This window comes from Scyliorhinus torazame, chromosome 16 (genome assembly GCF_047496885.1).
Source record: "Scyliorhinus torazame isolate Kashiwa2021f chromosome 16, sScyTor2.1, whole genome shotgun sequence".
Lineage (NCBI taxonomy): Eukaryota > Metazoa > Chordata > Chondrichthyes > Carcharhiniformes > Scyliorhinidae > Scyliorhinus > Scyliorhinus torazame.
The window spans coordinates 93,109,403-93,132,697 of NC_092722.1; the positions used below are offsets into that span (position 1 = coordinate 93,109,403).

At 46.9% G+C, this 23,295-nt stretch overlaps 1 protein-coding gene across 2 annotated transcripts in view; it reads left to right on the top strand.

The window, feature by feature from the left end:
* Positions 1-23,295, top strand: part of kifbp (kinesin family binding protein) — a 233,458-nt gene that overhangs the window by 208,690 nt on the left and 1,473 nt on the right. For both annotated transcript variants that reach the window (XM_072478752.1, XM_072478753.1), the window contains one exon: positions 4,643-4,755. In XM_072478752.1, the coding sequence (XP_072334853.1) occupies positions 4,643-4,755 (113 nt within the window). The remainder of the gene's footprint in view (positions 1-4,642; positions 4,756-23,295) is intronic.

The following is a 23,295-nucleotide window of genomic DNA, read 5'->3' on the forward strand; positions in this document are numbered from 1 at the left end:
ACATACTGGCACTGGAGGGTGTGCAGAGGAGATTCACTGGTTAATCACAGAGCTGAAAGATTGAGGTTGAGTAGACTGGGACTGTACTAGTTGGAATTTAGAAGGATGAGGGGGGGATCTTATAGAAACATAAAATTATGAAGGGAATAGATAGGATCGATGCGGGCAGGTTGTTTCCACTGGCGGGTGAAAGCAGAACTAGGGGGCATAGCCTCAGAATAAGGGGAAGTAGATTTAGGACTGAGTTTAGGAGAAACTTCTTCACCCAAAGGGTTGTGAATCTATGGAATTCTTTGCCCAGTGAAACAGTAAAGGCTCCTTCATTAAATGTTTTTATGATAAGTATTGATTGAAGAATAAAGGGATTAAGGTGTTCGGGCCGGAAAGTGGAGCTGAGTCTACAAAAGATCAGCCATGATCTCATTGAATGGCGGAGCAGGCTCGAGGGGCCAGATGATCTACTCCGGCACCTAGTTCTCATGTTCTTATGTTCAGCCATCCTGGATTAGGGAGCTGTACCCAATCTCAGAGCAAGGCAGCAGTTCACTCATCCTGGATTAGGGAGCTGTATCCAATCTCGGAGCGAGGCAGCAGTTCACCGATCCTGGAGTAGGAAACTGTACCCAATCGCAGAGCGAGGCAGCAGTTCACCCATCCTAGAGTAGGAAGCTGTACCCAATCCCCGATCGAGGCTGTAGTTCATCCATCCTGGAGTCGGGAGCTGTACCCAATCTCAGTGAACCAGCAGTTCGCCCATCCAGGAGCAGGAAGCTTTCCTAATCTCAGAGCGAGGCAGCAGTTCAGCCGTCCTGGAGGAGGGAGCTGTATCCAATCTCGGAGCATGGCAGCAGTTCACCATTCTGGAGTAGGGAACTGTACCCAATTTCAGAGCGAGGCAGCAGTTCAGCCATCGTGGATTAGGAAGCTGTACCCAATCTCAGAGCAAGGCAGCAGTTCACCCATCTTGGAATAGGGAGCTGTACCCAATCTCAGTGATCCAGCAGTTCGCCCGTCCAGGAGCAGGAAGCTGTACCCAATCTCAGAGCGAGGCAGCAGTTCACCCACCCTGGAGTAGGGAGCTGTACCCAATCTCAGAGCAAGGCAACAGTTCACCCACTGTGATGAACGGTTACTGCCTTGTCATCATGTAAGGTGATGTCCCCTTTAAGACCGGGCTTGTAACCCTGGGGACTCTGCCTCTGGCTCCGCCCATTTGGGAGCCATACATAAGGGCTGCCTCATGGTCTGTAACAGTCAGCTCTCGTCTCTAGCTCTTGCATAGTTATTAGTCTTATAAAGCCTTCTTTACAGTTTAATCTCTAAGTGTCATTATTGAGGGTACCTCAATTTATTAGACTAAACTAGATTCAGGATGGACGCAGGCCTAAAACCAGAGAAGCTCAATCTGCAAGCACGAACACCGGAGGTGAAGGAAATTTTTTAATACTGGCTGCGGTGCTTCGAGGCCTACCTGGACTCCGCAGAGGCATCGCCTCGAGCAGAACGACCAGTTATAACCCGCGGGGCAACGGGCAGGTGGAGAGGGAGAACGCGACAGTGTGGAAGGCTGTCCTTCTGGCCCTGCGGTCGAGAAATCTCCCAACCACCCGCTGGCAGGAGGTCCTACCCGATGCTCTACACTCCATTAGGTCACTCCTCTGCACGGCCACGAATGAGACCCCTCACAACCAATTGTTTCTATTCCCCAGGAAGTCTACCTCCGGGGTCTCGCTTCCACCTTGGCTGATGGCTCCGGTACCTGTTCTTCTCCGGAGGCACGCGAGGAGCCATAAAACGGACCCCCTAGTTGAAGAGGTCCGACTGCTCCATGCCAACCCCAGTTACGCCTACGTGAAGTACTCCGACGGCAGGCAAGATACGGTTTCCCTCCGGGATCTGGCACCCGCTGGATCCTCCACCACAGACGCCCCTTCCCGCGCCGCTCCCCTGCAGGACCCGTCGCCCCCTACAACACCCCCCCCCCCCTTTCCGGCCCTACCACCCGTTGGTGAGCCCCTACCCTTTACAGACCCCGCCGGCTCTGCTACCCCCGGCCCTGCCTAGTTCCCCTGCCCCGACCCGGACCGAAGCTCCGACCACTGTGCTCCCGGATGTGCCCTCAACCGGGACGGCCGTGCCCGCCGCACACCGCCCGAATTGAGGAGGTTGAGGAGGACGATCCGGCCACCGAGACGGATGGACCTATGATGGCACTTCACCCCCGCCGTACTCCTTTTTAAACAGGGGGTGAATGTGATGAACGGTTACTGCCTTATCATCATGTAAGGTGGTGTCCCCTTTAAGACCGGGCTTGTAACCCTGGGGACTCTGCCTCTGGCTCCGCCCATCTGGGAGCCATACATAAGGGCTGCCTCATGGTCTGTAACAGTCAGCTCTCGTCTCTAGCTCTAGCATAGTTATTAGTCTAATAAAACCTTCTTTACAGTTTAATCTCTAAGTGTCATTATTGAGGGTACCTCACCCACCCTGGAGTAGGAAGCTGTACCCAATCTCAGAGCGAGACAGCAGTTCACCCACCCTGGAGTAGGAAGCTGTACCCAATCTCAGAGTGAGGCAGCAGTTCACCAGTCTCACATTCACTGCAGAAACAAAGCATTTGCACGGAAATATTGCCCTGGAATGTGGAATTTGTTGAGCTATTTGTAGAGACTGATAATGTTTTTAACCCAAATTGTTCTGAAACAGTTGTCATAAATGATTACCTGCTCCAACTTTGTGAGAGGCAGCCTGTGTGGAATATAAGGAAAGTAGGAAGGAACTTAAGCAAGGAGTCAGGAGGGCCAAAAGGGGTCACGAAAAGTCATTGGCAAATAGGGTTAAGGAAAATCCCAAGGCTTTTTAGACGTAAATAAAAAGCAAGAGGGTAGCCAGGGAATGGGTTGGCCCACTGATGGACAAGCGAGGGAATCTATGTGTGGAGCCAGAGGAAATGGGCAAAGTACTTTGCACCAGTATACAACAAAGAGAAGGAATTGGTGGATGTTGAGTCTGGAGAAGGGCGTGTAGATAACCTGAGTCACATTGAGATTCAAAAAGACGAGGTGTTGGGCGTCTTGAAAAATATTAAGGTAGATAAGTCGCCAGGGCCTGATGGGATCTCCCCCAGAATACTGAAGGAGGCAAGAGAGGAAATTGCTGAGGCCTTGACAGAAATCTTTGGATCCTCACTGTCTTCAGATGATGTCCCGGAGGAGTGGAGAATAGTCAATGGTGTTCCTTTGTTTAAGAAGAGTAGCAAGGATAATCCAGGGAACTAAAGGCCGGTGAGCCGTATGTCAGTGGTAGGGAAATTACTGGAGAGAATTCTTCGAGACGCGATCTACTCCCATTTGGAATCAAGTGGACGTATTAGCGAGAGGCAGCACGGTTTTGTGAAGGGGAGGTCGTGTCTCACTAACTTGATAGAGTTTTTCGAGGAGGTCACAAAGATGATTGATGCAGGTAGGGAAGTGGATGTTGTCTCTATGGAGTAAGGCCTTTGACAAGGTCCCTCATGGCAGACTGGTACAAAAGGTGAAGTCACACGGGATCAGGGATGAGCTGGCAATGGAAGGGTGCTTTTCTGATTGGAGGGCTGTGACTGGTAGTGTTCCGCAGGGATCAGTGCTGGGACCTTTGCTGTTCATAGTATATATAAATGATTTGGAGGAAAATGTAACTGGTCTGATTAGTAAGTTTGCAGACGACATAAAGGTTGGTGGAATTGCGGATAGCGATGAGGACTGTCAGAGGACACAGCAGGATTTAGATTGTTTGGAGACTAGGACGGAGAGATGGCAGATGGAGTTTAATCCGGACAAATGTGAGGTAATGCATTTTGGAAGGTCTAATGCAGGTAGAGAATATACAGTGAATGGTAGAACCCTCAAGAGTATTGAAAGTCAAAGAGATCTAGGTATACAGGTCCACAGGTCACTGAAAGTGGCAACTCTGGTGGAGAAGTTAGTCAAGAAGGCATACGGCATGCTTGCCTTCATTGGCTGGGGCATTGAGTATAAAAATTGGCAAGTCATGTAGCAGCTGTATAGAAACTTAGTTAGGCCACATTTGGAGTATAGTTAGAAACTTAGTTAGGCCACACTACCAGAAGGATGTGGAGGCTTTAGAGAGAGTGCAGAAGAGATTTACCAGGATGTTGCCTGGTATGGAGGGCATTAGCTATGAGGATAGGTTCTCACTGGAACGACGGAGGTTGAGGGTCGACCTGATAGAGGTCTACAATATTATGAGGGGCATAGACAGAGTGGATAGTCAGAGGCTTTTCCCCAGGGTAGAGGGGTCAATTACTGGGGGGGCATAGGTTTAAGGTGCGAGGGGCAAGGTTTAGAGTAGATGTACGAGGCAAGTTTTTTACACAGAGGGTAGTGGGTGCCTGGAACTCGCTGCCGGAGGAGGTGGTGGAAGCAGGGACGATAGTGACGTTTCAGGGGCATCTTGACAAATACATGAATAGAATGGGAATAGAGGGATACCGACCCTGGAAGTGTAGATTTTAGCTTAGACGGGCAGCATGGTCGGCACATGCTTGGAGGGCTGCAGGGCCCGTTCCTGTGCTGTACTGTTCTTTGTTTTTTGGTGGGGTCAATAGGATAGACTCAGCATGTAATTTATGTGCACACAGGTGAGGAGGAGAGGGACCGTTGTGACCAGCTTCAGCAGAAGAAGGCAGAAATTGCCCGGTGTTGGATAAAGTATTGTCTCAATCTGCTGCAAGACTCACGCAAGTTACTCGAGGTATCTGCATTGGGCTGGTTTGTTTCTTTTTCAGTCTTACACAGAAACACTTAAGATGTCACAAGTGACTCCCCCTTGAACTTCTACAAGATGAACAACCGGGCACAAGAGGGGAACAATCCCCTTCATTGTGTACAGAAATATGGCAGGGAATGAGAGAAAATGCGGGCAGTGAGGGCCCTGATCTGTGTCAGCCCTTTCCTCTCCATCATGGGAGGTCTCTGGGCTACAGTAGATCATACTGTGGTTCAGGAGCCCAAGTGGCCATTCTTACATTGTGCCCCCATGACAGTGAATGAACTCACAGCCTCCTGCTTTAGACCTGCATGTTCTTCAAGATGCAAGCTCACTGCCTCTGCTGGCTGCCTGACTGCTGTAGAACTGAACACCTTCAGACAATATACCATTGTGCCCAGCAGATCCTTTGTCATCAGATGAAGGATGTTCAAGGTGTTTAGTAGACCATCTAGTTGAGGTGTTTGGTCACTGATGTATAACTGAGGTCTGACTGTGTTAAATATTCATAATGTGTTCATAACAGGGAACAAAGCAATGGCTGAGGAACTAATTTTGTACTTTGATTCTGTCTTCACAAAGGAAGACGTGAATATTGCATCGGAAGTTCTGAGAAGCACAGGTTTTAGTGAGGAGCTGAAGGAAATTAGTAAAGAAATGGTTTTGGGGAAATTAATGGCATTGAAAGCGACAAATCTCCAGGGCCTGATAATCTGCATCCCAGAGTACTCAAGGAAGTGGCCCGAAAAATAGTAGATCCATTGGTGGTCAGTTTCAAAAATTCTTTGAACTCTGGAATATTTTCTACAGATTGAAGGGTAATGAATGTAAACCCTGCTATTCAAAAGGAAGGTAGAGATAAAACAGGGAACTATAGACCAGTGAGCCTAATGTTGCGAGTAGGGAGGTTGCTGGAGTCCATTATCAAGGATTTCATAGCACAGCAATTGGAAAGCAGTGGTGTAATCCGACAAAGTCAGCATGGATTTATAAAAGGAAAATCATACTCGACAAATCTACTAGAATTATTTGAAGATGCAACTAGTAGAGTCGACCAAGATGGATGTGGTTTATTTAGACATTCAGAAGGCTTTCGACAAGGTCTCACATAGCAGATTACTTTGTAAAGTTAAATTGCATGGGATTACAGGTAGTGTCTTGAGATGGATAATAAACTGGTTACCAGATGGGAAGTAAAAAGGTGGAATAGATGGGTCTTTTTCTGATTGGCAGGCAGTGACCAGTGGGGTACAGCAGGGATCTGTGCCAGGACTCCAACTGTTCACATTATATATTAATGATTTGGAAGGGGTGGCACGGTGGCGCAATGGTTGGCACTGCTGCCTGACGGCGCTGAGGACCCGGGTTCGATCCCGGCCCTGGTCACTGCCCGTATGGAGTTTGCACATTCTTCCGTGTCTGCGTGGATCTCACCCCCACAACCCAAAGATGTGCAAAGTAGGTGCAAAGGCCACGCTAAATTGCCCCTTAATTGGATATAAAGAAAGAATTGGGCACTTTAAATTTATTGTTATGGGCGAGGCATTTTCAGAACCACAAAATGTATCATGGAGTTAAACCAATCTCTCTCTTTAATGTATTTGTTGCTTTTCCTAGCACACGGCTTTTTCCCTAGGTGTGGAATTACAATTATGGACACGTGGGTTTTTAAACACAAAACACTGATTATTCCATGAACTCAACTTAACATCTTAAATAAACGTTGGATCTCTTAACACCCCTTACTTCAAAGATAACTCAGAAAATATTGCAACAGGAAATCATTCCTTAAAATGTTCCTTCAAACTTCCACCTTAACACCTTTAAACAAAATCACATCAGGTTAAAGGCTTTACTTTAAATCACCCAAATGATCCAGAGATAGTCTTTCATGCAGAGATCCAGCTCACTGCAAAACACAGACACTCCCCAAGCTCTTTTTCCTCCAAACTTCAAAATGACTGACCTGACCTCAGCTTTACCCACTCTCTGACATCACTGTTTTCTTAAAGGTACATTGCTTAAACATCCATGTCTTAAAGGTACTCTCACATGACACCTCCCCACAAGAAAAAAAAATAAACCATCAACTTCAAGATGGTTTCATTTTTCACTTTTGCACCATCCACTCAGAAATGTGCACAGTAAATAAACGTTTTTGTTTTTTTTAAAACACATGCAAACAGGTATAATAATATAGTCCATTTTTCTTTGTTCTTCTTCCTCCAACCAAAATCCAGTCTCTTAGAACATAGAACATTACAGCGCAGTACAGGCCCTTCGGCCCTCGATGTTGTGCCGACCTGTGAAACCACTCTAAAGCCCGTCTACACTATTCCCTTATTGTCCATATGTCTATCCAATGACCATTTGAATGTCCTTAGTGTTGGCGAGTCCGCTACTGTTGTAGGCAGGGCATTCCACGCCCTTACTACTCTCTGAGTAAAGAACCTACCTCTGACATCTGTCTTACATCCATCTCCCCTCAATTTAAAGGTATGTCCCCTCGTGCTAGACATCATCATCCGAGGAAAAAGGCTCTCACTGTCCACCCTATCCAATCCTCTGATCATCTTGTATGCCTCAATTAAGTCACCTCTTAACCTTCTTCTCTCTAACGAAAACAGCGTCAAGTCCGTCAGCCTTTCCTCATAAGATCTTCCCTCCATACCAGACAACATTCTGGTAAATCTCCTCTGCACCCTTTCCAATGCTTCCACATCCTTCCTATAATGCGGCAACCAGAATTGCACGCAATACTCCAAATGCGGCCGCAACATGACCTCATGGCTCCTAAATGTACAGCTGCAACATGACCTCATGGCTCCTAAACTCAATCCCTCTACCAATAAAAGCTAACACACCTTACGCCTTCTTAACAACCCTCTCAACATGGGAACCGGATTTGTAGTCCAGCAACTAAGGTAGCCGATATTCAGGACGCCAAAGCGTGTAATGAGGCAGTGGGGAAGGGAACACTGACAAAGGAGAGTACTTGCAAGCACGGAGATGGATTGAAGTATGTATACTTCAACGCAAGAAGCATCAGGAATAAGGTGGGTGAACTTAAGGCATGGATCGGTACTTGGGACTACGATGTGGTGGCCATCACGGAAACTTGGATAGAAGAGGGGCAGAAATGGTTGTTGGAGGTTCCTGGTTATCGATGTTTCAATAAGATTAGGGAGGGTGGTAAAAGAGGTGGGGGGGGTGGCATTGTTAATTAGAGATAGCATAACAGCTGCAGAAAGGCAGTTCGAGGAGTATCAGCCTACTGAGGTAGTATGGGTTGAAGTCAGAAATAGGAAAGGAGCAGTCACCTTGTTAGGAGTTTTCTATAGGCCCCCCAATAGTAGCAGAGATGTGGAGGAACAGATTGGGAAACAGATTTTGGAAATGTGCAGAAGTCACAGGATAGTAGTCATGGGTGACTTTAACTTCCCAAACATTGAGTGGAAACTCTTTAGATCAAATAGTTTGGATGGGGTGGTGTTTGTGCAGTGTGTCCAGGAACCTTTTCTAACACAGTATGTAGATTGTCTGACCAGAGGAGGGGCAATATTGGATTTAGTACTTGGTAATGAACCAGGGCAAGTGATAGATTTGTTAGTGGGGGAGCATTTTGGAGATAGTGACCACAATTCTGTGACTTTCACTTTAGTAATGGAGAGGGATAGGTGCGTGCAACAGGGCAAGGTTTACAATTGGGGGAAGGGTAAATACGATGTTGTCAAACAAGAATTGAAGTGCATAAGTTGGTAACATAGGCTGTCAGGGAAGGACACAAGTGAAATGTGGAACTTGTTCAAGAAACAGGTACTATGTGTCCATGATATGTATGTCCCTGTCAGGCAGGGAAGAGATGGTCGAATGAGGGAACCATGGTTGACAAGAGAGGTTGAATGTCTTGTTAAGAGGAAAAAGGAGACTTCTGTAAGGCTGAGGAAACAAGGTTCAGACAGGGCGTTGGAGGGATACAAGATAGCCAGGAGGGAACTGAAGAAAGGGATTAGGAGAGCTAAGAGAGGGCATGAACAATCTTTGGCGGGTAGGATCAAGGAAAACCCCAAGGCCTTTTACACATATGTGAGAAATATGAAAATGACTAGAGCGAGGGTAGGTCCGATCAAGGACAGTAGCGGGAGATTGTGTATTGAGTCTGAAGAGATAGGAGAGGTCTTGAACGAGTACTTTTCTTCAGTATTTACAAATGAGAGGGGCCATATTGTTGGCGAGGACAGTGTGCAACAGACTGGTAAGCTCGAGGAAATACTTGTTAGGAAGGAAGATGTGTTGGGCATTTTGAAAAACTTGAGGATAGACAAGTCCCCCGGGCCTGACGGGATATATCCAAGGATTCTATGGGAAGCAAGAGATGAAATTGCAGAGCCAAAATGATCTTTTCCTCATTGTCAACATGGGTGGTACCAGGGGATTGGAGAGTGGCGAATGTCGTGCCCCTGTTCCAGAAAGGGAATAGGGATAACTAGTCTTACTTCGGTGGTAGGCAAAGTCATGGAAAGGGTACTAAAGGATAGGATTTCTGAGCATCTGGAAAGACACTGCTTGATTAGGGATAGTCAGCACGGATTTGTGAGGGGTAGGTCTTGCCTTACAAGTCTTATTGAATTCTTTGAGGAGGTGACCAAGCATGTGGATGAAGGTAAAGCAGTAGTGTACATGGATTTTAGTAAGGCATTTGATAAGGTTCCCCATGGTAGGCTTCTGCAGAAAGTAAGGAGGCATGGTCAGTTGGATAACGAACTGGCTAACCGATATAAGTCAGAGAGTGGTGGTGGATGGCAAATATTCAGCCTGGATCCCAGTTACCAGTGGCGTACCGCAGGTCCTGGGTCCTCTGCTGTTTGTGATTTTCATTAATGACTTGGCTGAGGGAGTTGAAGGGTGGGTCAGTAAATTTGCAGACGATACGAAGATTGGTGGAGTTGTGGATCGTGAGGAGGGCTGTTGTCGGCTGCAAAGAGACATAGATAGGATGCAGAGCTGGGCTGAGAATTGGCAGATGGAGTTTAACCCTGAAAAGTGTGAGGTTGTCCATTTTGGAAGGACAAATATGAATGCGGAATACAGGGTTAACAGTAGAGTTCTTGGCAATGTGGAGGAGCAGAGAGATCTTGGGGTCTATGTTCATACATCTTTGAAAGTTGCCACTCAAATGGATAGAGCTGTGAAGAAGGCCTATGGTGTGCTAGAGGGATTTACAGAGGGATTGAATTTAAGAGCCGTGAGGTGATGATGCAGCTGTACAAAACTTTGGTAAGGCCACATTTGGCGTACTGTGTACAGTTCTGGTCGCCTCATTTTAGGAAGGATGTGGAAGCTTTGGAAAAGGTACAAAGGAGATTTACCAGGATGTTGCCTGGAATGGAGAGTAGGTCTTACGAGGAAAGGTTGAGGGTGCTAGGCCTTTTCTCATTAGAACGGAGAAGGATGAGGGGCGACTTGATAGAGATTTATAAGATGATCAGGGGAATAGATAGAGTAGACAGTCCAAGACTTTTTCCCCGGGTGGAACAAACCATTAAAAGGGGACATAAATTTAAGGTGAATGGTGGAAGATATAGGGGGGGATGTCAGAGGTAGGTTCTTTACCCAGAGAGTAGTGGGGGCATGGAATGCACTGCCTGTGGAAGTAGTTGAGTCGGAAACATTAGGGACATTCCAGCAGCTATTGGATAGGTACATGGATTACGGTAAAATGATATAGTGTAGATTTATTTGTTCTTAAGGGCAGCATGGTAGCATTGTGGATAGCACAATTGCTTCACAGCTCCAGGGTTCCAGGTTCGATTCCGGCTTGGGTCACTGTCTGTGCAGAGTCTGCACGTCCTCCCTGTGTCTGCGTGGGTTTCCTCCGGGTGCTCCGGTTTCCTCCCACAGTCCAAAGATGTGCAGGTTAGGTGGATTGGCCTTGATAAATTGCCCTTAATGTCCAAAATTGGTTGGAGGTGTTGACTTTGGGTAGGGTGCTCTTTCCAAGAGCCGGTGCAGACTCAATGGGCCGAATGGCCTCCTTCTGCACTGTAAACGCAATGATAATCTATGATTAATCTAGGACAAAGGTTCGGCACAACATCGTGGGCCGAAGGGCCTGTTCTGTGCTGTATTTTTCTATGTTCTATGTTCTATGTACCCTCCTGGCTCTTCTTAGCTCTCTCTTTAGGTCCTTCCTAGCTAACTTGTAACTCTCGAGCGCCCTAACTGAACCTTCATGTCTCATCTTTACATAAGTAACATAAGAGACTTTGAACAAAGTCTCTGCACGATCCATCCATTCCTCGACTCCTCGGCATTTCTCTTTAGAATCATATACTTTAGTTCAATCTGACCACAGAGTCCCTTGCAATTCTCCAACACAGGAACATTGGTTAACACCGCTTTCAGGCAGTCAAATGCCTGTTGAAAGTCCGCTGTCCATTGAAATTTTTTGCATTTCTTCAGCAATTCCATCAGTGGAGTAATCACGCTACAAAACGTTTGCACAGCTGTTTGATCAAATCCACTAATTCTACAAAATCGCATTATTTCCCTTCGCCTTGAGGGTATCGGAAACTCTGCAAGGAAAGTGATTTGGGCTTCTCCAAATTCACTTTCAGCTAGGTCCATCACCAAACCCGCCTCCTGAAGTCAATCGAAGAACCCCATACGATGTTTTAAATGCTCTTTCCATGTCTGGAAGTTGGAAATAAAAGCAGATTGTCCCTCTTTCTCCATGCAATCCTTCAATGGTGGGACAGGGTAAGAGTCCGTTCTTGTAACTGCATTCACCTTTCTATAGTCCACACACCACCGTTGGGTACTGTGTGGTTTAGGTACCATCACGATAGGTGAGCTCCATTGGCTGCAACCCACTTCAATTATGCCATTCTTCAGCATACTCTCAATCTCTCTGTTAACCTGTGCCAATTTTAAAGGATTAAGCCTATATGGATGTTGTTTGATAGGAACAGCATTTCACACATCTACATCAGATATAGCCTTTTACTACTTCCCAATTTATCTCTACAAACTTGCCCATGTGATATCAATAACTCTTTCAGGTCAGTTTGTTTTTCCTCTGGGAGGTAACTTAACAATTTATCGCAATTTTTAAGAACATCCTCATTTTCCAATTTAATTTGAGGTATGTCAAATTCACAGTCGTCTGGATTTGGTTCGTCACTTTTGAGTTAGAATCATTAAAATCTCCTTTTTCTCTCCTTCCCTTTCAAAGTACCTTTTAAGCATATTCACATGACACACTCGGTGAGTCTCCCTTCTATCTGGTGTTTTTATCACATAATTCACCTCACTTAATTTCCCTTCAATCTGATACGGTCCACAAAACCTAGCTTTTAAAGGCTCCCCTACCACTAGTAACAACACTAAAACTTTATCCCCACTAGCAAAACTACGAACTTTGGATTTCTTGTCCGCTACCCGTTTCATCACATTTTGTGCAACTTTCAAATGTTGTTTAGCCAATTCACCTGCTCTATTTAATCGTTCCCTAAATTTGACACGTAATGCAATAGTGTAATTTCCGATTTCTCACCCACCAATTTTTCCTTAATTTAAATGGTCCTCTTACCTCATGACCAAAATTAGTTCAAAAGGACTAAATTTGGTAGACTCATTAGATGCATCCCTAATTGCAAACCATACGAATGGGATTCCTTTATCCCAATCCTCTGGATAATCTTGACAATACGCCCTCAACATTGTCTTTAATGTCTGATGCCACCTTTCTAACACTCCCTGCGATTCTAGATGGTACCAGTTGATTTAAATTGTTTTATTCCTCAGCTATCCATAACTTCTTTGAATAACTTTGAAGTAAAATTTGTTCCTTGATCCGATTGAATTTCTGTGGGTAGTCCATATCTAGTAAAGAATTTAAGTAACTCTTCCACAATCCTTTTAGCTGTAATATTACTTACTGGAATGGCCTGTACTTGGAAACCTAGTAGACACATCCATTACAGTCAAAAGATATTGATTCCCACTTTTTGTTTGAGGAAGCGGTCCTACGCAATCAATTAGGACCCTTGTAAAAGGTTCCTCAAATGCTGGAATGGGTATTAAGGGCGCTGGTTTTATCACTGCTTGAGGTTTCCCTATCACTTGGCATGTGTGACATGATTGACAAAATTTAAAAAACTGCATCTTTATGTAGTCCAGGCCAATAAATATGTTTCTGGATTTTAGCTTGAGTTTTCCTTATTCCCAAATGACCTCCCACTGGTACCCCATGTGCAACTCGCAACACCTCCTTTCTATACCCTACCGGCAATACTACTTGATGAACCTCTGCCCACTTTTCATCCGCCTGCATATGTACAGGGCTCTATTTTCTCATCAAGACATCATTTTTACGGTAATAACTGGTATACTCTCAGATTCCTCTTCCGTATATGCTTTCTGATATATCCATTTTATTTCTACATCTTTCTGTTGTAACTCCGCCAATTTTCTTGGAACTAAAAATATTTGCCTCATCCTCCACCTGTTCTTGTTCTTTTTCAACCATCTGATCAAAAATCGTTTCTGATAATTGCACTTCAACTTCATCTTCACTCTTTGATTTCTCCTCTTGTCTTAACCTGTGACTGTGCGACCTTGTTACTACACAATCCAGAAAAATCCCAGGATATTCGTCCTTCAACCTTTCAGTTGACTGATTTTCCACTGGCTTAGCAATCATAGTAGGCATCACTCCCACCTGCGATCCAGCTATATCATTACCCAAGATAAACTGTATTCCTGGACAAAATAGTTTATCTATTACTCCTACTACCACTTCACCACTCTTCACTGGACTTTCCAACCTTACCTTATATAATGGAATGCTACTCCTCTCACCCTGAATTCCACTTATCACCACCTTTTCTGGCAACATTCTTCCCAAACTACATAATTCCTCATCTCTTACCATTAAAGATTGACTAGCCCCTGTATCTCTTAAAATTGTGACTTCTTTACCTGCTCCTCCTGATACACATGAGTAAACTTTACCCACACAAGTAAATTTTTTTAAGACATCTGGCACCTTCTTAACAATTACTTCTTGAACAGGCTGTACAATTGTTTGCACCTCCTTTTCTTCCCTTGGGCTTTTCTTTACCACTCTAACAAACCCCACTGTATTATCCTGCTTTACCACATCAGCCTTCCCAGCGCTTTTCTTCAACCACCAACACTGTGACTTTACATGGCCTAGTTTATTACAGTGAAAACATCTGAAACTTTTCATTTCTTTTCCACCCTCCTGTATTTCTTTTTTAATCTGAGGTAGACTCTCTTTATTGTCACCCATCAGATCACCTTTACCTTTACCACTTGAGTATTTCTCATGTCCCCAGTTTCTATCCCTCACCGGCTGAAACTGATGTCGGAAACCAATCTTTGATTTATGAACTAATTCATAATCATCTGCCATTTCCGCTGCTAATCTCGCTGTTTTAACCCTCTGTTCTTCCACGAGTTCTCACTACATCAGGAATTGAATTTTTTAACTCCTCCAAAAGTATAATTTCTCTGAGAGCTTCATGCGTTTGGTCTATTTTCAAAGCCCTTATCCACCTCACAAAATTACTCTGTTTGAGCCTTTCAAACTCCATGTATGTTTGACCAAATTCTTTCCTTAAATTTCTAAACCTTTGTCTATAAGCTTCAGGCACTAGCTCATATGCACTTAAGATGGATTTCTTCACCTCCTCATACGTTCCAGATACCTCCGGTAGTGATGCAAACACTTCACTAGCTCTACCTACCAGCTTTGTTTGAATCAGTAACATCCACATGTCCTGTGGCCATTTCATTTGTTTAGCTACCTTCTCAAATGAAATGAAAAAGGCTTTCACTTCCTTCTTGTCAAACCTCGGCAATGCTTGGACATATTTAAATAGATTCCCACCAAGCCTTCGACAATGACGCTCTTTCTCACTATCCTCATCACTATCATCCAACTGTACGTTTCCTTTTACGTCTGCCAATTTTAACTGATTGTCATGTTTCATGGCCATTTTCTGAAGTTCAAACTCCCTATCTTTATCGTTTTCCCTGATCTGTATCTCCCTTTCTTTTTCTTTTTGTTCTGCAAGGGCTATTCTTTCTTTTCTCCTTTCTTCTCTCTCCTTTTCTTTTTCCTCTCTCTCTCTTTCTCTTTCTTTTTCCTCTCTCTCACTCTCATATTCAAGCCGCTTTAATTATTTCTCGTGTTCCATTTGTTTAATTTGCAACTGAATTTTTTGCCATTTCCAATGAGTCAAACCCTATCTCAGGCAACTTTAAATGCTCAACCATCGCCATAATGACCTCATCTTTTCGCATTTTGTCAGGTAATGTTAACTGCAATGTTCTTGCCAAATATATTAGTCTGCTTTTCGTTTCTGTCCGTAAAGTACTACGTGTGATATTCTCCACCCCAAAAAACTTCTGAGCCTCTGAAAGAGCCATTGTTCACCGCACTCTCCCCACTTAAACTAAAATACCACACCGGAAAAGCAACAATCCTTCATTGTCTTTAAGTTCACAAAAGCCAATCCAATAGATAAACTTTTATCCCGGACGAGCCCCCAATTGTTATGGGCGAGGTGTTTTCAGAACCCCAAAATGTATCACGGAGTTCAACCCTTTAATGTATTTGTTGCTTTTCCTAGCACACGGCTTTTTCCCTAGGTGTGGGATTACAATTATGGACACGTGGAGTTTTAAAACACAAAACACAGTTTATTCCATGAACTCAACTTAACATCTTAAATAAACATTGGATCCCTTAACACCCCTTACTTCAAAGATAACTCAGAAAATATTGCAACAGTAAATAATGCCTTAAAATGTTCCTTCAAACTTCCAAGAGACTTAACACCTTTAAACAAAATCACATCAGGTTAAAGGCTTTACTTTAAATCACCCAAATGATCCAGAGATAGTCTTTCATGGCAGAGATCCAGCTCACTGCAAAACACAGACACTCCCCAAACTCTTTTTCCTTCTGTAATGATCCACAGAAGGCAGGGGTTCCGTCACCACACCAGTATTTATTTGCAATAACTTATATACAAGAGCAGCTCCAAACAGTGCTGCTAGCATTCCAGTCAACTTAATACTGCCTCACAAATGGGCGCCCTCAATGAGCTATCATTGAGGGAGCACATACTCCAATTGGCCGACCAATAATGCCAATTGGAGGCCATTACACCCCTCCCCCCAAGGTCCAAGGAATTCCTGCCAGCTGGCATTCCTCGGAGCTTCTTCCTGCTCCTCCTGTCCGGGTCTGTCACCTCTGTGTCGTCCGCCGGGTCGTTCTCCGACGTGGGTGGGGTGCCCTTATAGGTGCCCGTCTTTTCCTTGACGACCTCCTTGGAAGTTGTACTTCCTCCTCCTCGGGGAGAGGTGTCGCGGCGGCCTCGTCGAACGTGTCCATCTCCGACTCTGACGACTGGATGACAGGGTCTGGAGAAATTGCTCGGGGCTGGGGTGTGGGTATCTTTCCCGTCTGAGCTATCCCAGCTTGAGGCGGTCCTGCTTCGACTGCCTCCGGGTGTGGTTCTGCTGCCCTTATTTGGTCTAGGTGTTTCTTCAGCACCTTACCTCCTATCGAAACTTTTCTGATCTGGGCCCTGTTTGGGACTCTACCGTGCCTCCCATAATTCTTGACCCAAACCGGTGCCCCCACCTGGAAATGTCTCTGCTGCCGACTATTATCATGCACCCTGCGTTGGACTCCTGGACCGTGGTGGGAGCTGGGGCTTCTTTTATTGCCCTTACTCGGTCTTCCAATGGGTGTAAGCCCGACTCGTCTACTTTATATCCCAGGTACGTCACTTGTGGGGCCAGAAAAACACACCCATGTCCCATCTCTTAAAGTCCTCCTCCATCTGTTCCACCAACCGCGTTAAATTAAGCCTATGTAGCGTACCCCAATTCTTGGCTATCTGGATCCCCAAGTACCGAAAGTCCCTTGTTACCTTCCTCAACGGTAAATCCTCTATTTCTCTGCTCTGCTCCCCTGGATGCACCACAAACAACTCACTTTTCCCCATGGTCAGTTTATACCCTGAAAAATCCCCAAACTCCCCAAGTATCCGCATTATCTCTGGCATCCCCTCCGCCGGGTCCGCCACATATAGCAACAAATCATCCGCATACAGAGACATCCGGTGTTCTTCTCCTTCCCTGAGTACTCCCCTCCACTTCCTGGAACCCCTCAATGCTATGGCCAGGGGTTCAATCGCCAGTGCAAACAATAACGGGGACAGAGGACATCCCTGCCTCGTCCCTCTATGGAGCCGAAAATAATCAGACCCCCGTCCATTCGTGACCATGCTCGCCATCGGGGCCCTATACAGCAACTGTACCCATCTGATATACCCATCTCCAAAGCCAAATCTCCTCAGCACCTCCCACAAATAATCCCACTCCACTCTAATCAAATGCTTTCTCGGCATCCATCGCCACCACTATCTCCGCTTTCCCCTCTGGTGGGGGCATCATCATTACCCCTAGCAGCCTCCGTATATTTGTATTCAGCTGTCTCCCCTTCACAAACCCAGTTTGGTCCTCAAGAACCACCCCCGGGACACAATCCTCTATCCTCGTTGCCATTACCTTGGCCAGAATCTTAGCGTCCACATTCAGGAGGGAAATGGGCCTATAGGACCCGCATTGCAGCGGGTCTTTTTCCTTCTTTAGGAGGAGCGATATCGTTGCCTCTGACATAGTCGGGGGCAGCTGCCCCCTTTCCCTCGCCTCATTGAAGGTTCTCATCAGTAGCGGGGCCAGCAAGTCCATATATTTCCTATAGAATTCAACTGGGAATCCGTCTGGTCCCGGGGCCTTCCCCGCCTGCATGCTCCCAATCCCTTTCACTACTTCCTCCGTCTCAATCTGTGCTCCCAGTCCCGCCCTCTCCTGCTCCTCCACCTTAGGAAATTCCAGCTGATCCAGAAAGCACATCATTCTCTCCTTCCCATCCGGGGGCTGAGCTTCACATAATCTTTCATAAAATGCCTTGAACACTCCATTCACTCTCTCCGCTCCCCGCTCCATCTCTCCCTCCTCGTCTCTCACCCCCCCTATCTCCCTCGCTCTTCCCCTTTTCCTCAGTTGGTGGGCCAGCAACCTGCTCGCCTTCTCCCCATATTCGTACTGTACACCCTGTGACTTCCTCCATTGTGCCTCTGCATTACCCGTAGTCAACAAGTCAAATTCTACATGTAGCCTTTGCCTTTCCCTGTACAGTCCCTCCTCCGGTGCCTCCACATATTGTCTGTCCACCCTCAGAAGTTCTTTCAACAACCGCTCCCTTTCCCTACCCTCCTGCTTTCCTTTATGTGCCCTAATAGATATCAGCTCCCCTCTAACCACTGCCTTCAGCGCCTCCCAGACCACTCCCACCTGAACCTCCCCAGTATCATTGAGTTCCAAGTACCTTTCAATACACCCCCTCACCCTTAAACACACCCCCTCATCTGCCAATAATCCCATGTCCATTCTCTAGGGTGGACGCTGTTGTTTTTCCTCCCCTATCTCCAGGTCCACCCAATGTGGAGCGTGATCCGAAATAGCTATAGCCGTGTACTCCGTCCCCGTCACCTTCGGGATCACTGCCCTTCCCAAAACAAAAAAGTCTATTCGTGAATAAACTTTGTGGACATAGGAGAAAAACGAAAACTCCTTACTCCTAGGTCTACTAAATCTCCAGGGGTCTACTCCTCCCATCTGCTCCATAAAGTCCTTAAGCACCCTAGCTGCAGCCGGCCTCCTTCCGGTCCTGGACCTCGATCTGTCCAGCCCTGGATCCAGCACCGTATTAAAATCTCCACCCATTACCAACTTCCCCACCTCTAGGTCCGGGATACGTCCTAACATACGCCTCATAAAGTTGGCATCATCCCAGTTCGGGGCATATACGTTCACTAAGACCACCGCCTCCCCTTGCAATTTGCCACTCACCATCACGTATCTGCCCCCACTATCCGCCACTATGGTCTTTGCCTCAAACATTACCCGCTTCCCCACTAGTATAGCCACCCCCCTGTTTTTTGCGTCTAGCCCCGAATGAAACACCTGCCCCACCCATCCTTTGCGTAGTCTGACCTGGTCTATCAGTTTCAGATGCGTCTCCTGGAGCATAACCACATCTGCCTTAAGTTTCTTTAGGTGTGCGAGTACCCGTGCCCTCTTAATCGGCCCGTTCAGCCCTCTCACATTCCACGGGATCAGCCGGGTTGGGGGGCTCTTTACACCGCCCCCCCCCCCCCCTTGTCGACTAGCCATCTCCTTTTTCAATTCAGCTCCTCACCCGGTTCCCACGTAGCCGTATCTCCCCCCAACGGCGCCCTCCCGCCCCGACCACCCCACCCCATATCAGCTCCCCCTTCTCCCAGCAGCAGCAACCCAGTTAACCCCACCCCGCCCGCTAGATCCCTCACTAGCGTAATTGCACCCCCCATGTTGCTCCCAGAAGTCAGCAAACTCTGGCGACCTTGGCTTCCCCCCGTGACCTCGGCTCGCACTGTGCGAGGCCCCCTCCTTCCTGCTTCCCTGTTCCCGCCATGATTACCATAGCGCGGGAACAAAGCCAGCGCTTCCCATTTGGCCCCGCCCCCAATGGCCGGCGCCTCCAGCTCCTCATCCTCCCTCCCCTCCTCCCCCACGACATGGGGAAGAGAGAAAAGTTACAGTTTCGCAGGATTAACAACTTGGGAAATCATCTCTTCCCCCTTTTCCCCCCCCCTTCACCCCACATATTCACCCCACCACTTTGTCCCAAACGTTCTTTTTCTAGCCCGCTTATTCCAGTTTCTCCTCGACAATAAATGTCCACGCCTTTTCTGCCGTTTCAAGGTAGTGGTGTTTCCCTTGATGTGTGACCCACAGTCTTGCCGGCTGCAGCATTCCAAATTTAACCTTCCTTTTGTGCAGCACCGCCTTGGCCCGATTAAAGCTTGCCCTCCTTCTCGCCACTCCGCACTCCAATCTTGATCACCGCGTTCTCCCACCTACTGCTCCGAGTTTTCTTTGCCCATCTGAGGACCATCTCTCTGTCCTTCTATCAGAGAAATCTCACCACTATGGCTCGAGGAATTTCTCCAGCCCTCGGTCTTCGCGCCATAACTCAATAGGCTCCCTCCACCTCCAGCGGGCCCGTTGGGGCCTCCGAACCCATTTACGAGTGCAGCATCGTGCTCACATATGCTCCGACGTCCGCCCTTTCTGCACCTCCGGGAAGACCAAGAATCCTTAAATTCTTCCTCCTCGCATTCTCCAGCACCTCCAGCCTTTCCACACACCTTTTGTGTTGTGCCTCGTGCATCTCTGTCTTCACCACCAGGCCCTGTATGTCGTCCTCATTCTCAGCAGCCTTTGCCTTCATGACCCGAAGCTCCTGCTCCTGGATCTTTTGCTCCTCCTTTAGCCCTTCAATCGCCTGTAATATCGGGGCCAACAGCTCCTTCTTCATCTCCTTTTTAAGTTCTTCCACGCAACGCCGCAGGAACTCTTGTTGGTCAGGGCCCCATATTAAACTGCCTCCTTCCGACGCCATCTTGCTTTGTGCCTGCCTTCCTGGCCGCTGCTCTAGAGGATCCACCGCAATCCGGCGACTTTCCTCTCCTTTTTCCATCCGTGTCCAGGGGGGATTCCCTTCTGGTTTACCACAGTGTTTTTAGCCGTTAAAATTGCCGTTGGGGCTCCTATTAAGAGCCCAAAAGTCTGTTCCACCGGGAGCTGCCGAAACGTGCGACTTAGCTGGTCATCGCCGCACCCGGAAGTCCACATTTTTCTCTTTTCACCCGTACGCCTGCCTTTGCGAAACGCCTGAGCACTTCCTCCAGGTTCCTGAAGTGTTCCCTGTTTGTCCTCCCCGTGATTAAGACATCGTCCAAATAAATCGCCACCTGCGGTAGTCCCTGCAGACTATTTTCCATTGTGCGCTGGAATATAGCGCAGGCTGATGACACTCCGAAGGGTAGCCTAGTATAACGAAAAAGTCCCTTCAGGGTGTTGATCGTAGCGAACTTCTGGGAATCCTTGTCCAGTTTTAACTGCAGGTAGGCGTGGCTCATGTCCAGTTTTGTGAACAAAAGCCCACCTTCCAATTTGGCATATAGGTCGTCTATTTTTGGGATCGGGTATTTGTCCAGCAGTGCGTATTTGTTTACCGTCTGTCTGAAATCTCCACAGAGACGTATCGAGCCGTCTGGCTTCAAAATTGGTACCACCGGCGCTGCCCATTCCGAGAACTGTACTGGTCTGATAATGCAGCCGCGCCGTAACCTTTCTATTTCAACATCTACTTTCTTCCTTAATGCAAAAGGTACCGGCCTGACCTTACAAAATTTCGGAAGGGCTTCTGGGTCCACGTGCAAAGTTGCTTTGGTGCCTATAATTTCCCCCAAACCTTCTTGGAAGACCTCCGGGTATTCTTGGAGTACTCCACCAAATGCCCGCTTCCATTCTGGAAAATTTTCATCCAATCTAAGTTTAGGTCTTTCAGCCAGTTCCGTCCTACTAAGTTCGGTCCGGAGCCCCCTACTATCGTCAATGGTAATCTGAGCAATTGTTTGTCAAATTCCACGGGTACATGAGTCGTGCCTAGAACTTCCAGGGGCTCCCCCGTGTAGGTTTTCAGTTTCGTCGATGTTTTTGTTAGGGTTAGTGGCTGGAGTCCATCTTTGATTTTTTTAAAATGCTGCCACTCCCATTGCTGATACGGCCGCACCCGTGTCTATTTCCATTATTATCGGCCGACCGTTCACCCATGGGGTAATCTTAATAGGTTCTGCTTTCTTTGTCACAATATTATATAACTGTTCCCCTTCGGAGGAGGATGGGGCATCTAGGTTGTGTACTTCCCTGCGTCCCCACCTGCTATTCCTCTTTTGCCACCTCCTTCTAGGGTTTTTGTCGCTGTTACCCCACTCTGTCTGGTGCCAGAAACGGTCCTTCTCAGTTGGGGGAGCCTCAGCCGGTAGTTCCCTCTGTCTCCAGTTAGTCCTAGCAGACTTGGGGGCAGTTCTGGGGTTTTCCTTTGGCCCTCTGTTCCTCAGGCTTTTCTTGAGGGCGGCTATCTAGTAGCTGGACCCATTGTGGTAGTCCCTCTCCCAGGTATCTACCTCCATTGGCGTGCCCTGTAGTTCCTGCACCCCACTTGCTGCCTTTTCTAGGGACAGTGCGAGCTGTAACGCCCGCCTGCAGTCTAGCTGCGTTTCCGCCAACAGGCGCTTCTGTATTTGGAGGTCATTTATGCCACACACTAACCGGTCCCGAAGCATTTCATTTAGCGTCGGGCCGAACTCACATTTTTCCGCCAGCCTTCTCAGGCGGGTCAAGAAATTTGTGACTGACTCTCTGTCTTCCCGCTACATTGAGTAGAATCTGTATCTACGCAAAATGAGGGGTGGCTTTGGGGTCATAGTGCTCTTCCACCAATTTCGTTAATTCTTGGAAAGGTATCGTGTCCGGTGTATCGGGATAACTTAGACTACGTATAATGGCGAAGGCTGAGGGTCCACAAGCCGACAGCAGTATAACCCGTTTCCTTCCATCCTCCGTTATCTCATTGGCCTGGAAAAAGTAACACATTCTCTCCACATACTGGGACCAGTCCTCAATAGTCGGGTCGAATGCATCCAACTTCCCAAAAAGAGGCATTTTTGAAAGAGCAAGCTTACCCTCCGAGTGCGGCAGCTGGCCTCCGCAAGGTTCTTTGTTTACCTCATCGCCACTGTAATGATCCACAGGAGGCAGAGGTTCCGTCACCACATCAGTATTTATTTGCAATAACTTATGTACAAGAGCAGCTCCAAACAGTGATGCTAGCATTCCAGTCAACTTAAGACTGCCTCACAAAGCCTACACAGGTGCTTATATGGGCCCCTTCAATGAGCTATCATTGAGGGAGCTCATACTCCAATTCGCCAATCAATAATGCCAATTGGAGGTCATTACACCTTCAAACTGCAAAACTAAACTGCAAAATGGCTGACCTGACCTCAGCTCCACCCATTCTCTGACATCACTGTTTTCTTAAAGGCACATTGCTTAAGCAAGTCTTAAAGGTACTCTCACATGACATTATTTAAAAAAATGATTTGGACGAGTGAACTAAATGTTTTATCTCCAAATTTGCAAGCTCATCTTGCATCATTGACTTTGTCTTTATGTGCTGTGGTTGTGTAACCTACCTCTTCACTCACCTGATGAAGGAGCTGTGCTCCGAAAGCTAGTGATCGAAATAAACCTGTTGGACTTTAATCTGGTGTTGTAAGACTTCTGACTGTGCCCACCCCAGTCCAACCCCAGCATCTCCACATCTTGATCAGCCATGATGATAATGAATGGTGGAGCAGGCTCGAAGGGTTGAATAGCCTCTTCCTCCTTCTATGTAAGTGTGTCACTGTCATGTGAGAGTACCTTTAAGAAATGGATGGTTAAGCAATGTACCTTTAAGAAATGGAGCTGATCATATTGCTGAAGTGATGTCAGAGGGTGGGGGAGCTGAGCTCCCTTCTGCTC